Source organism: Neopelma chrysocephalum, unplaced genomic scaffold (genome assembly GCF_003984885.1).
Source record: "Neopelma chrysocephalum unplaced genomic scaffold, ASM398488v2 Primary Assembly neopelma1_24, whole genome shotgun sequence".
Taxonomy (NCBI): domain Eukaryota; kingdom Metazoa; phylum Chordata; class Aves; order Passeriformes; family Pipridae; genus Neopelma; species Neopelma chrysocephalum.
Window position 1 is genome coordinate 6,341,013 of NW_020897693.1, and position 12,882 is coordinate 6,353,894.

Here is a 12,882-nt window from a genome sequence, read left to right on the forward strand (position 1 = left end):
TGTGGGTAATTTCATTTTACGATCCTTAGTTCTGAGACCCTAAATTCCCTTCACCAGATGATACATTCTTTTGACACTGGCAGTATTGTAGCAGATACTGTTCTTAACACATGTATTATTTTATGTAAAATCTTTCTGCAAAGTCATTTAATCAGGTGGATTATATTAGCCGGAAGTGGTCTCTACTCATTCACTGAGTTAAGGAGATCCAAGTAGACAATATTTTAAATCCATAGGCCACTGAAGTTACTAGGGATACTTTAAGGAAAAAAGAATCCCAAAAATGCAGCTGCAAGTTCATCAGACTATGAAAATTAGTATTATTCAAGCATAGGTAAAGGCAGAACATTGTAAGTATTGATACAGCGAGGAGCAACATATAGGGAGCAAGTTGTTAAGTATGTCTTTTTCAGGCTTCCCATGTTGGGATTAAAGGTCCCATAAAACCATGGTATATTTCAGAAAAAAACAATGTTGAAAGAATCAACGTTGAAAGAATTGTTTTAAAAATATTTCACAGAAAGCAGAAACAACTAGTAATCTAAGAGGAAACACTGAATAATAATGCAGTCTATTGGGTAATCTTAATCTGATTTAATTGTTATTCACATAGAAAATTCTTGATTCCATTTATAAACCAAAAAATAGAAGGTTTTTTTGATAGGAACCTTCCTTCAGAGACTTTTCACATCTGGGGCCAATTTAATTGAGAAGTTACAAATGGTTCTATTCTTGTTTTACAGCTGGGGAACACAAAGTTGGAGATGCAGCAAAACATCCGGCAGGAGGTGATCAGCCTTTACCACCAGGACATGTCCAAGAACCAGCTGTTAGAACTGATCAAGTTCACCCTTAACCACTTGTGCCTCAACTTTATAGCATCTTTATTATTTGGGGTGGGAAAAGGGTGGGAGGGGCTTGGGGTGGGGTGGGCAGGAAATCAGAATGAAACAAGAACTCTCCGCTCTCTTCCTCAGACTGTAAAATCATGGGAATGTTAAAGTATCAGTCAGGTTTGATTTATAAATTAAACTAATTTTCTCTCCAATGCATCAGTGAGAAACACAAGCGGATCATCTAGAGGCTATAATAGAGGAAGAAATTAGGGAAACCATTAATATTAAAGATTTTTATGGCCAGGGGACTGAGCTGTTGAACTCTGCTCTTACAAAGAGGGAAGAGATGTCTGCCATTCTATGTTTAGGCATGAATCAGAATCTTCTCAGAGAGGAAACAGGGAACAGGCCTGAATGTCTAGTTTTATGTAGAAACTTTCCAGAATGCTGAAAAGCAAGAGATAGGGAAACAAAGACCATATATAAAAGGCCTGCTTTTTCCAGCACTACCAAACCCTTTCTTCTTTGAGACCAAATAAAAATAAAACCTCTTAATCACAGAAAATTTGCACTTTCTAAAATTTAAACACGGCAAAGAATTATGTGGAACAGTGAATATTTTTCATGTTTACAGAAGCCTAAGAATTTCACTGTAAGCCTTCAAAAGGAATACTGTACTTGTAGTGCATTGATCTGAACCGTCCTCCTTGTTGAGACTAATTGTGTGTAGCAGTTGAAAGCTCAACTGGCTCTTGGGACAATACTTTTGTCCCCATTTCTTTCATCAGATGCCAGCTGATCTCAAAATTTTGCATGTTATTAAATAAGCTTTTTATGTTGATGGAAATATTGTGCAAAACAGAACAAGACTCATTGTCTTTTTCTGTACAGATTATCCTACCTCCTACAATAAAACCAGATTTTTCAAAGTGCACCATGTGCTTCAGAAAGCCCTTCTCAGACATGAATCTGGGACTCGTTAAGGGTCTCACTGTTAACTCTTGTGAGTTTTTCAGCAGTTGGTCTAAGTTTATGAAGTGTCCTAAACCAGGGGTGCTACTTGATTGTATTATTTTGATATTGAACCAGGACAGGTCCCTAGTATTGCAAGCCAGGATTTTACAAGGCTAAGTTTTCCTGTCAGTTTTACTATAATGCTGAAAAGTTGTGTGTCTGTCCTTGCTTTTCATTCGTTTCAAACTGAAAGTATCCTAAAGTGTAAACCCTGTTTGGATTTCTTTGCTTGGGTTTTTGTGTGTGGTTTTCTTTTTTTTTTCTGAACATGGATTGTTCTGATTGTATAATGCTGGCTTTGAATGGATACACACACACCTCAGCTAGCATCCTTTACATTTCCTTCTTGTTCTGTGGCTAACTGCTGACAGTGGCATTAAAAGAGGTATTTTGGGTTTTGAGCAAAGAAACAGAAGCACGCCTCTGTTATAGAAAGATGTTCTTTTCAGAATAAGACTTGAATATTTTAGGCAAACTCAAAAAAGACAGAAGGCAATTGCTAACATTTTGTGTTGACATTTGGGAAGTTTCTCACTCTGAAGAACTGTGATTGATGGAAGCTAGGCACATTCCTTCCATGTTCAAGGCTTCTTTCATCAGACCTGGGTATATTCTTGTGCTCCACACGATATAACAGAACTCAGTGCAGGAACAGATTAGGGTTCCTTATCTGTTCCATCTTGTTAGTTGTCAGGTCACATTTCCTTCGTTTATACCACTCAAACAGTTGGACTTCTTTTACCATTTTTTCATTCTTTATGCAAGTAGTTGACATTTTTAGTTTCCAAAACCACTGTCTCCTCTGTTTGTCACTTCCATGCAATTCTAACAACAGTTTGATTTTGTCTTTGTCAGGAGACTAAAATACCTTTCAACAGCCTCATCTGTTTGCAAAGAGGCCCAGACATAGTTATGGCTACATAAAGTTTCTCCATGCACAGCCCTGGCTTTGAGGTTGTAGCCTGATAATGAGTAACAGGGTGAGGAGGAAAACAAAGAGAGAATTATTCAAATGTCATGGAAAAGGTGAGGGGAAATTTTTATTGTGTTCTCCCTATCCCACATGAAAGTTTGCAGAGGACAAGTGATACAGACACAGATGTTTGTAGAGAATCAAGGACTGAAACCTTTGGTGTGAAGACTTTTTTACCATACAAATCATTCCTTCAGGCTGGATCTGCCTCCTAACAAATGCCATTATATGATCATGATATGCTTTGTAATGTAATGCTCAAGCTTCAGTTTCGGTGCAACCTCTTATATTTTGATTTTAAGATCCTCAGTCTGCAGTTGGAGATTGGCCCCCTTATCCCATATACTTTAAAACAGCCAGAGTTTTGTAAAGAGTTGTTGTAACTTGGGTGCTGAACTTGCGAAGTAGAAAGCTATAATCGCAGATAAATAAGGGACTGGAATATCACTGGCACAAGTGCTTTCACCTGTATTCTGCTTTTCATTTAGGAGGTGATTACAAGAACACTGTATCTAACTTTGTTATGCAGACGCCAGTATCACCACAAAGATGCAGAGATTTGGTTTTGTACTTGGCTGGGATTTCAGTAGGAGGATGAAGGGGTAAAATTTCATCAAATGTTGTACAAATTCATATCTCCAGTGCAATATATGTATTAAAAAAAAAAGCCCCACTCTGTACTTTGTATAGATTAGTTTTTAACTGGATTAAACTGAAACTCAGCACATTGACAGATGTTTAGTGTTTTATTTTTAGCGGGTGGGCAAGAGGCGGATTTACATCTATACAGCTTTGTATTCACAGAAGCATAGAATGGCCTGGGATAGAAGAGACCCTAAAGATCATCTAGTTCCAATGCCACTGCCATGGACAGGGACACCATTCACTAGACCAGGTTTCTCAGAGCTTCATCCAACCTGGCCTTGAACACTTCCAGGGATGGGGCATCCGCAGCTTCTCTGGACAACCTGTTCCAATGCCTCACCACCCTCATAGTAAAGAATTTCTTCTTAATATGTGATCTAAACCTGCCCTTTTTCAGTTTGAAGCCATTCCCCTTTGTCCTGTCACTACCTGCCCCTATAAAAAGTCTCTCTCCATCCTTTTCATAGGCTCCCTTTAGGTATGGGAAGACCACAATGAGGTCACCCCGAAGCCTTCTCTGCTGCTTAGAGGTCCTTCCTCTTTGCTCTCCACTTCCTGCTTTCTGGAAAGATGTGAATTTATAAAGATGTAAGGGATCTTGTGTCTTCCCTGGCACCACCTGCCTTACTGCAATAGCTATTCACTATTCACCACCTGCCTCACTGCAATAGCTATTCACTTGAATGCTCAATTTTCTATAGTCATAAATATATAAACCCAGCTAATTAAAATGCTACTGCAACAGCATTACAAACTCTTAACACCACACGCTTCTTTGACTTGTTCAGATCCAAAACAGAAATCCTAGAGAAGGTGAAGCACTACTTGTGCTTAGTAACACATTTTTCTAGAGGTTGCATTCTTTGCTTAGAGATTTTGCATTCATAGCCAGGTGTTGGCCACTTCAGGATGTCAGAATGGCTGGGGCAAGGTGTCTGGTGAGATCCACAGGACATGATGCCATACCCAGCTATGTTAGACTTTTCCATCTTAAGTGTATCTTGATTAGGAAAAATATGTAGAGGGGCATTTTGCAAACACGCAAAGCTCTTAACTATGGCTTGTCCCTTGATAATTTATGCAAAAGTAGGTAGCAGATGCCAAGAGCTGTCCCTGAGGTTGGCCCCAGCAGTACTTTCTTGTTTACATCCTGAAATATCTGTTACTGAAATCAAGAGATAGTTGCACCAAGGTTGTGAAATTAGAGTCCCATCTAAAAAAAAGCACTACTGACTATAGTTTAGTTACATTTCTAAAAATGAGGGTTTTTTTATTTTTCCATGATGAGAAATAGGAAACTAGCTTGAGTCCTATTATTTATGCATCCACAGACAGCAAATATTAAAACCATGTACAGTGACTCTAATGTTACCTAATACCATAAAAGCTACACTTGCCAGATACACTTTGTATCCAATAGTAACAGTTTTTATAATTATACTATCAAATACTATGCTAAATGACAGCCCATATACTTGCTTGTGTGGTGAAGTACAATATCAGCGAGGGAAAGTAATTTTTTCAGATACCCAAGTTTCTAGACCTCGTATGTCTTTCAGTGACAAAGGCAGGGATAGAGCAGCACTACAAAACTGACCTCTCCCTTCTTTGCCCCTTTTCTATGAATTCAAGCATCTGTTGGTCTGAATGACTGTACAGTGACTGCTGCTCAATCTCTGTGCAAGCAATTTGTATCTACTCAAACGTGTATTTGCTTTGACATGCAATAGCTCACAGCTGGTTCCTCCTCAGAAACTGTCCACAGAGCCATTTCTGTGTTAAAGAAGGTGATGGTACACATAGTGTACAGAGTTTCCCCTCCAATATCTCATTTCACACCCTCTCATTATCTTATCATTGCTGTTAATAATACATTGAAGACTTCCATTTTTGTGCTTCCTATCACCAGGGACAGTGGAGAAAGTGGGACGAAGTGCAGGCAGCCCTCTAACTCCACTCTGTTCATACCAAAGCTACCCCAGTTCACAAGTCCAGGGCCCACCTAGGAGGAGTTGGATGAGTTATTCAGCCAGGGAGTAGAGTTCTCTGCAAACTTGTATGTATGGAAATTTCCAGTCACAGAAAGACACTACATACTTCAGCAGCCATGAGTGAAGTTCCTGAGCCCATGTCAATTCTACAGGCTGTGCAGACCTCGCCAGTGCATTTAATACCAGGGAGAAGTGATACAACATCTGTTAAAACACACAAGGATTTCTCAGCTAACAAGCACATACAGTTGCATACCATTTCTTCACTAGAGGGAGTCTAAGACAAGGATTACTGAGCACTTCCAAACTTAATAAAAGGAGCAGAGAGTTGCCACAATACAACAGGGCGTTGAAAACTGAATGATCCCTTAAAAGCTAAACAATATCTGCTATGTTTCAAAAGGGCTTTTATTTTTCTTTTACAAAAATGAATTTCTTACATTATAAGCTGTTTCCTTTTGAAAGAGACCCTGAAAGTGCAAATAGGCACTAAGCTAAGGATGCTCTTCCTGAACACAGACACCTCTGTACCATCCAAGGACTGTGCACCACTACTGGATAACAACAACATGAGAACATACTTGGTATTTAAAAACCCAAGGTACTGACCAGGAAAAGCTACTGTTTACATTTGTAGCTGGAAACCATAGTCCTTGAGTAGGATCCTATGTGATAGTGAAATAAAAAAGGCAATGCTGTACCATTCCTGCCAAAAAAGTACAGCTGGAGGAAACAGGATTAAACAGGTGCCAGCTCATTGTCACTCCTGATGCTCCTCAAGGAACAGCTTCTTTGGAGGCAGATGACAAGTTGGTTCATATTAGCTTCCCCCCTCCCTCATGGGAATTCTAAAGCTGAAAGTTGCATGTATTACAGCCAGCTTAGGGAAGCTGGTTCGCTCAGTCTCAAGCTCCGAGGGAAGCACGATCACCAATGAATAGCCAAGCAAAGTGATAAAGATAATTCTGTTAAATGCTGAACTGAGAAAAAGGAATAGGGAGTTGTCATCCAGGCATGCCTTACATTTTTGTGCAGAGTTTCCATACATCTCTAGTTTAATTGTGTTCAACATCATGTTGCTTACTACATGTAAAGCCACAGCTCAATTTCAACCACAAAAGTTATACTTCTTAGTCTAAATAACCTCTTTCTATGCATTTTATTTTTAACAAGGAAAGAGGAAAATTATATGCTGTAAACGTTCATAGATTTCTGTTCACTGAGGATTATAAAACTTAATAAATCAGAGACACTATTAATAGTTTAAATAACTATCTGTATTTTAAATTTCTACAGCATTTTCAGAAAGAAAAAAGCCAGTCATCTGTCCTGATGAGTAGATTTAGTTCAATCTACAGGCAATGACAGTATCACCATAATAGTCTTTATTAATTTATCTATTAATTATTTACAGGTCCCCAGTTGCATTTCAGTTGGCTCAGTCTTTGTATTAACAGCTGCTTGTCTTTCGGTTGGGCTGATTGCTTTCCTGTACATTAAGCACTATCAACCACATCAGTGGTTTCCAGTGTCTAAATTTCAATTCTGATTGTATTACAGTTTTGACATTGAAAACTGTTCTCGCAAATGATTTTATTCTAAGGCTAATAGGAGGGATCAGCGACTACAGCCAGCACTGGAATACTCCTTTTGGCGCTACTGTGATCTTTAGCCCCAGCTCCCAAAAGCAACCCTCACATGCTTTTGCTCCCATTTGCTTAAAAGCAAAGTTTTCCTTTGGTCCTTTGGCAGCTGCAGGCAGGCTGGAGATTGCTAAGCCATCTGTGCATTTACGTGGCACTGCAGACCTGGGCCCTGCCGGCTTATGCATGTTTCATCACAGCTCATCTGTCAGTCTAGACATGTCCTCAGTGTTTCAGATGTCCCTTGGGCTCCTCAGGACAAAGCCAGGGTGGCATTGAGTATGCACAGAGCATTTTTTTAAGTATAAAAAAACCCCAACCCAAACAAATGAAAAACCCTCAGAACCAAATTGCAACATAGTAGTTATGAAACAGGGGAAAAACAGGGCTGGGACTAGATGCAATGTATTCACATACTGCCACAAAGGACTGACTGAAAAGATGCAGTTTGACCCAGAAAGTGCCTAATACACATCATTCTGCTCATGCCTGATGCACATGTGTCATCAGTAAATCTTCAAAGTGGTAACTCTCAAGTGTTTGATGAGGTACTGTCTTCATTATTAAACACTAACAAACTTATGCATCTAAATAACCCATTTACAAACACATCCACACAGAAGAAACTTTGGAGGCTGTCTGGTTGTGCTGACTGTACAGTCACATGTCTGCCGTCAGTGGTGGACTAAACACTGTTTAAATAATTGCAGCTCTTCAATCCAGAGAATGTAATTGCATGTTTTAAGTAATAAGGCAATAAAATACTTTTATGCACTATCACGGTCTAGTATCTAAACCTTTGTAAAGTGAAGAATCAATTTGTGTTTATGAGCTGAAAAAGAAAAAAAGCTAACTCAAGCTTATTTCAGGCAGTCATTAGCACTGTGTAAATGCAGCTCATAGCTGTTCTCCTTGGTGCACAGCTCCTTAACGCTGCCCCAAAACTGGCTGCAGTCTGTCCAGCACGTGGGGGTAAGTGTGCATCTAGAAACAAGTGAGTCCTTTTTTCCTTACAGTTCCTCAAAAAATAGTAGTGTTCAAATGAAGCATAGAAAAGAAGCATTGGGAAGAAGCAGTTTTGAATCACCAGCTTGTGGGCTTTCATCCCAACTATTAGTACTAAAGTTTTTATCCAAAGTATCCATACGAGAAGAATGTACAAATTTTCCTCTGTACCACACAAAGCAGTGCTGCAAGGGAAGATAAAGCAGTTCTGCTAAAGGACCAGGACGATCTAAAACCTTTTCAGTTTCGGGCGCACATAGAGGAGAATGGGACTTTCATGGCTTCACACACCATTCATGTTTTTCCAAATGTATGTGAGCAGCACAGGGCAGAGCCTTCCACTGAAATCATTTATGACACTCTTGTATCATAGATTTTTTTAATGACATTTTTTATAAACAAAGACAGAAGTAACATTCTCTTGAGTGGACAACACCACTGACTGTCACAATGCTTTGCCATGAAGTAACAATATAGTTTAGTTTCTGGAAGATAAGGAGGTGTGGGATTTACAGCTGGTAGAGCTACAGTCGGTGTTAAAAAAGAAAATCTTTTTAAAGCAAGTGTCCACTTTAAAACTCCCAAATTTTCATCTCACTGCTGTAAGGATGGGCATTCTTTGTCTCCAGAGCTGTGATCTTCTACTCCAGACACTCTCACATGAATACACAGTGATTCTTACGTGTTCACATGGAATTGCTCTTAGTAATACTACGTATTTTCTCCAAATAGCTGCCTTAGCTGCCACAGTCAGCTGTCCAACAGCTGGTCATTTCCCTCACAGGCCTGCAGGAACTAGGAGGATGGAAAGCATTTCCCGAGATCTTAAATAAGATGTCTGGAAGCCATTTCCCCACAGAAGTCAGATTCCCTTCAGAGAAGGCAGCTTAATCTCTCAAATACTGTTGGTCACAGCCACTGGATCTCTCTAACCAGGGAAAGCAAACACCCTTCAAACACATCGTCGGCTTTTCTTCAGAGGAATTTAACAGCTGTGTAGGGTGCAACCATGAAACCTCTCCTTCCCCAATCCTTTTCTCTTTGCCTATGTTATGAGTTTCAAGCAGGGATTCCTCTCAGGGATGAAGAACCCCCCCAGTCAGCACCTTGCAGTGTCTTGATAACATTTAAAGGAATCTGGTGATTTGCTTTTTAGCCCTGCCAGTGCTGGATGCAGTGCAATGTTTAATGGGCACGCCAACTGCTGGTGCAGGCATTTTACTTCAAGAGCCCATTCCTTCTGTCCTGAAGGAATTAAACTCTTCAGGTATAGAGGTGATGAGTAGCTCTCAGAAGGATCCTCCACAGATACTGAAGTTAAAAACAAAAGGGTCTCTTCCTGCCGGAGACAAAACTGTATTGCAAGGAAAACCAAATTTCATTTACAAGACCCTGCAGTGCAGTTCATTGCTGATCCTGCACATTTAAAGAATACTACAAGGAAATCCTGTTCCCTCAGTTTACAAGGTGACTCTCTTATCCTGTGTTCTTTGGGCAGTGTGTTTATGCTTTCCTCTTTGATCCACTTGAAAACATCTGGAGAGGACACACTGTCTTTAAACCTGCATTGGCTCTGTCGTGAGTCAGATTTGGTCAGTCTGCCCTGGAGTCAGGTCAGTGCAGCTGTGTCCTGGATGTCCAGCTTTATAAGCACTGACATGCCAAAAATAGAGAGTTTTAAGAGGGCCAAACCTAAGGAGCAACAAAGATACTGCTCCTGATCAGATTTCACAGGATTTGTCATGATTTTAATAAAGTGCTAAAAAAAAAATAAATCCTACACAAACCTGAGTGTTCCACTATGACACACCTACAGAGCACTGCACTTGCAAACTAAAGCACACAAAAGAAAGAAAAATGTAGATGTAGATCTAAATCTAGCCCAAGGACTAGATTAATCTTGAGAAACAGAGCTAGCCTGAGAATTTCAGTGTCCACAGCACCTGTATTCCTGTCTCCTCTGCTGCAAATCAGGGAGCCTAAACCATTGAGCAGACACAATGGTCGGTGTCTTTTGGAAGCTTTCAAGAAACTATTACAGAAAAAAAAACAAACTCCAAGAGCTATTCTTTCCTTTAAGTATTTTCCTGAGGCAGCATATTTTAATAAGATGACATTGACCCTTTAAGAGAAAATAAATAGATTATTCCGCAGCAGTGAAACTGCTCCAATTCATAACCTTTTAAATTGCGCTGGCATTGCTATTTTTAGGGGACCACAAGAAGGACTAGCAAGGAGAAGCTGGGAACTTCATAAACCAGGGAAAATAAAATATGTAATTACATGTTACATTTATTACAGAAGCCCTGTAGGTGGATGAGTACTAAATTAGTATAAATAAATACATTTTCATATCCAGAGGACTAGAGGTTTGTTATGTTTAAGCTGTCAAACGAACATTATTTCTCATATTCCTTACTAAGACAGGATTCCTCTTGCTTCCTGTATAATTAACCAGCTATATAAATACCAAGGCTATAAAGAGATGAATAATTAAATTTCTTTGACCTCCTTTTAACATCTTATCTAGCAGTAAGAAATATTATATACTGTATGCACACAGACACAGAGACTAAGTGGTTTCTGACCTGAAGAGATTTAAACTTAGTGGTTAATGGAGGAGATATAATCAAGACAAGAGTTACTGGCAACTGTTTCTACCTCAATTCTGTGCTTCAGATAACACTACAGCTTTCATATTTGTGGGGAAAAAAATGCTTTCAAAATAATGTACTTTGTAGCTTGAGAAAACTAAAAAAAAAAAAAAAAAAAAAGAGAGATTTCTAAGGTTCCCAGGTATGTATACTACATCTATGGGTCCTTTCACTGTGAGGGCAGTACAAAGCACTATTTGATGTAATTTGTAGAGGAAAATAATTTTATTTCAGTTGTACAGAGTCATTTGGAACAGGAAGGTGTAACTCACGAGTCACTGTGCAAGCTTGGTTCAGGCCCAGGAGACGCCAGCTAAAGCTTCTATAGAATTAGTCCACACAGCTATATTCATTTGGCATGTTATTTTTGCTACTGAGAGTCTTTACAAAAGCTCCAACAAACTGGTGTAAAGAAAGGTTGAATTTAACTTGGATATTTGCTTTCCTTGAACTGTTTTATTTCAAATGAGTTAAGAATGTTATACTCCCTGCTATGAAATGCTGAAAGTAAAGTGGTTGGGAAAAAAATAAAAGCCAAAAATTGAGGTTCTGTTACCTTTAATCCAGCTATTCCACCACCAATTTGCTTTCCATGAGATATCATATCTGACAGGATCTATTTCACTTACCTTCTACCCTCTCAACCACAATATGTAATTTCATATTTACCCTGCTGTAAAATTCTAGTGGCAAGAAAGCAGTATAGATTTTACATTTCATATTTGAGGACTGTTACCATGAAACCCTTGCCTGGGGTTTATTTCTTAACAAGTTTGTCCTCAGACTATAAATCTTCTTTTTTGTAGCAAAGTAACAGAATGTTTTAATTGGTGGATGATGGTGAATGGGCTCAAAAGAGCCTGCTCAAGTCAAGTGCTTCATTGCTATAGTGTTGATAGGAGTCATACTTTGGTCATATTCCTGCTGCAAGAAAAAAAGCCACCCCCTTCAACAAAGAGTAAAATTTCTCTCTTCTAATATATGCAGTATGACTATTGGTATGTATGTACTCAGTGTCTTACTGAGTCCAGGTATAGGGCACCCAAAAACCAGCACACATACACTTATTTTTCTGTTGCAGTTCTTTCCTCTGTAATAAATCACTCTTGGCTTAGTGTCCCAGGAGTATTTTACTGCAGCAGCTTTTTAATGGAAGACTTTCTCTCTTAGTTTAGTAAAGCCTCCTCCTTTCTCCATGATAAGAGATATTCCTACACAAACCACAGCCAGTAAGACTGTGTGTCTTGAACTTTCCATATCAAATTTTTTGCCTGACAACATCAAACACGTATGTAGAGCAAGCCTTTCAACTTAAGTTTGCAGGCAAAGTGTATTGTTTTATTATAGTTTTTTATCTCTTAGAAGTTAGTTTAAATTTCGATACTAGTTTGCAAATACTCAAGCTTCTTTTAGACTGGCTGGATAAAGGAATAAGACATCCCACAAAGTTATTAGAGGTATTGGAGTCTTACCTAAAGGAGATCATATCTTTAAGGGAGTATTTCAGCATGTCAGAATTACGAGGAAATTTTCAATTTTCCATCCCAGTTTTGCAGCTGAATGAACTAAAGCAATACCATAAACTTTAAAAGCAAACTAAAAGAACTTTCCACCTATAACTCACTAAGGACCAAGTCAAACTTCTGAATTAATGCTGATCAGTATTTTTTTCATTTATAACAAACTGTTTCAGGAAAATGAATGAAATGTGAGTGCCAGTACACTATTTTACCAAGGCTTTCTCTGAACTGCATCCAGACTTCTTTAAGTCAGTAAGACAACATCTGTTGAATTTAGCACACTTTGGAGTAGTTTCTCTGAGAGTCAGTGTGGAAACCAGTGATGACTGGATATTGAGTAATACCTACTACTAAAAACTTTGTTGAGTGGTATAAATTGGGCAATACTTTTTAATACAAGATTGTATATTTTTCTACAGATACATTAACTCTCCTTATGATAGTACAGGATAGGAATGTTACTATTGTAATTAATTTAATTTCTTCCTACTTTGTAGAAGAACCTAACAGGGCTGCTAACAAACTGTCTCTGACACCAAATCAAATGCACACAAAACCATGAACAACAAAACTCCTTTTCAGTTTTAAAACAGAGCTATAA

General features: G+C 38.8%; 1 protein-coding gene across 2 annotated transcripts in view; it reads left to right on the forward strand.

The window, feature by feature from the left end:
• The window catches only part of NUCB2 (nucleobindin 2), a 29,581-nt gene extending 26,027 nt beyond the window's left edge, over window positions 1-3,554 (forward strand). Inside the window, exon 13 of one of the 2 annotated variants that reach the window (XM_027701250.1) lies at window positions 744-3,554. In XM_027701250.1, coding sequence (XP_027557051.1) covers window positions 744-856 — 113 coding nt within the window. In that variant the 3' untranslated portion in view covers window positions 857-3,554. The remainder of the gene's footprint in view (window positions 1-743) is intronic. The other variant, XM_027701242.1, reaches the window with a different exon arrangement.
• The last annotated feature ends 9,328 nt before the right edge of the window (window positions 3,555-12,882 follow it).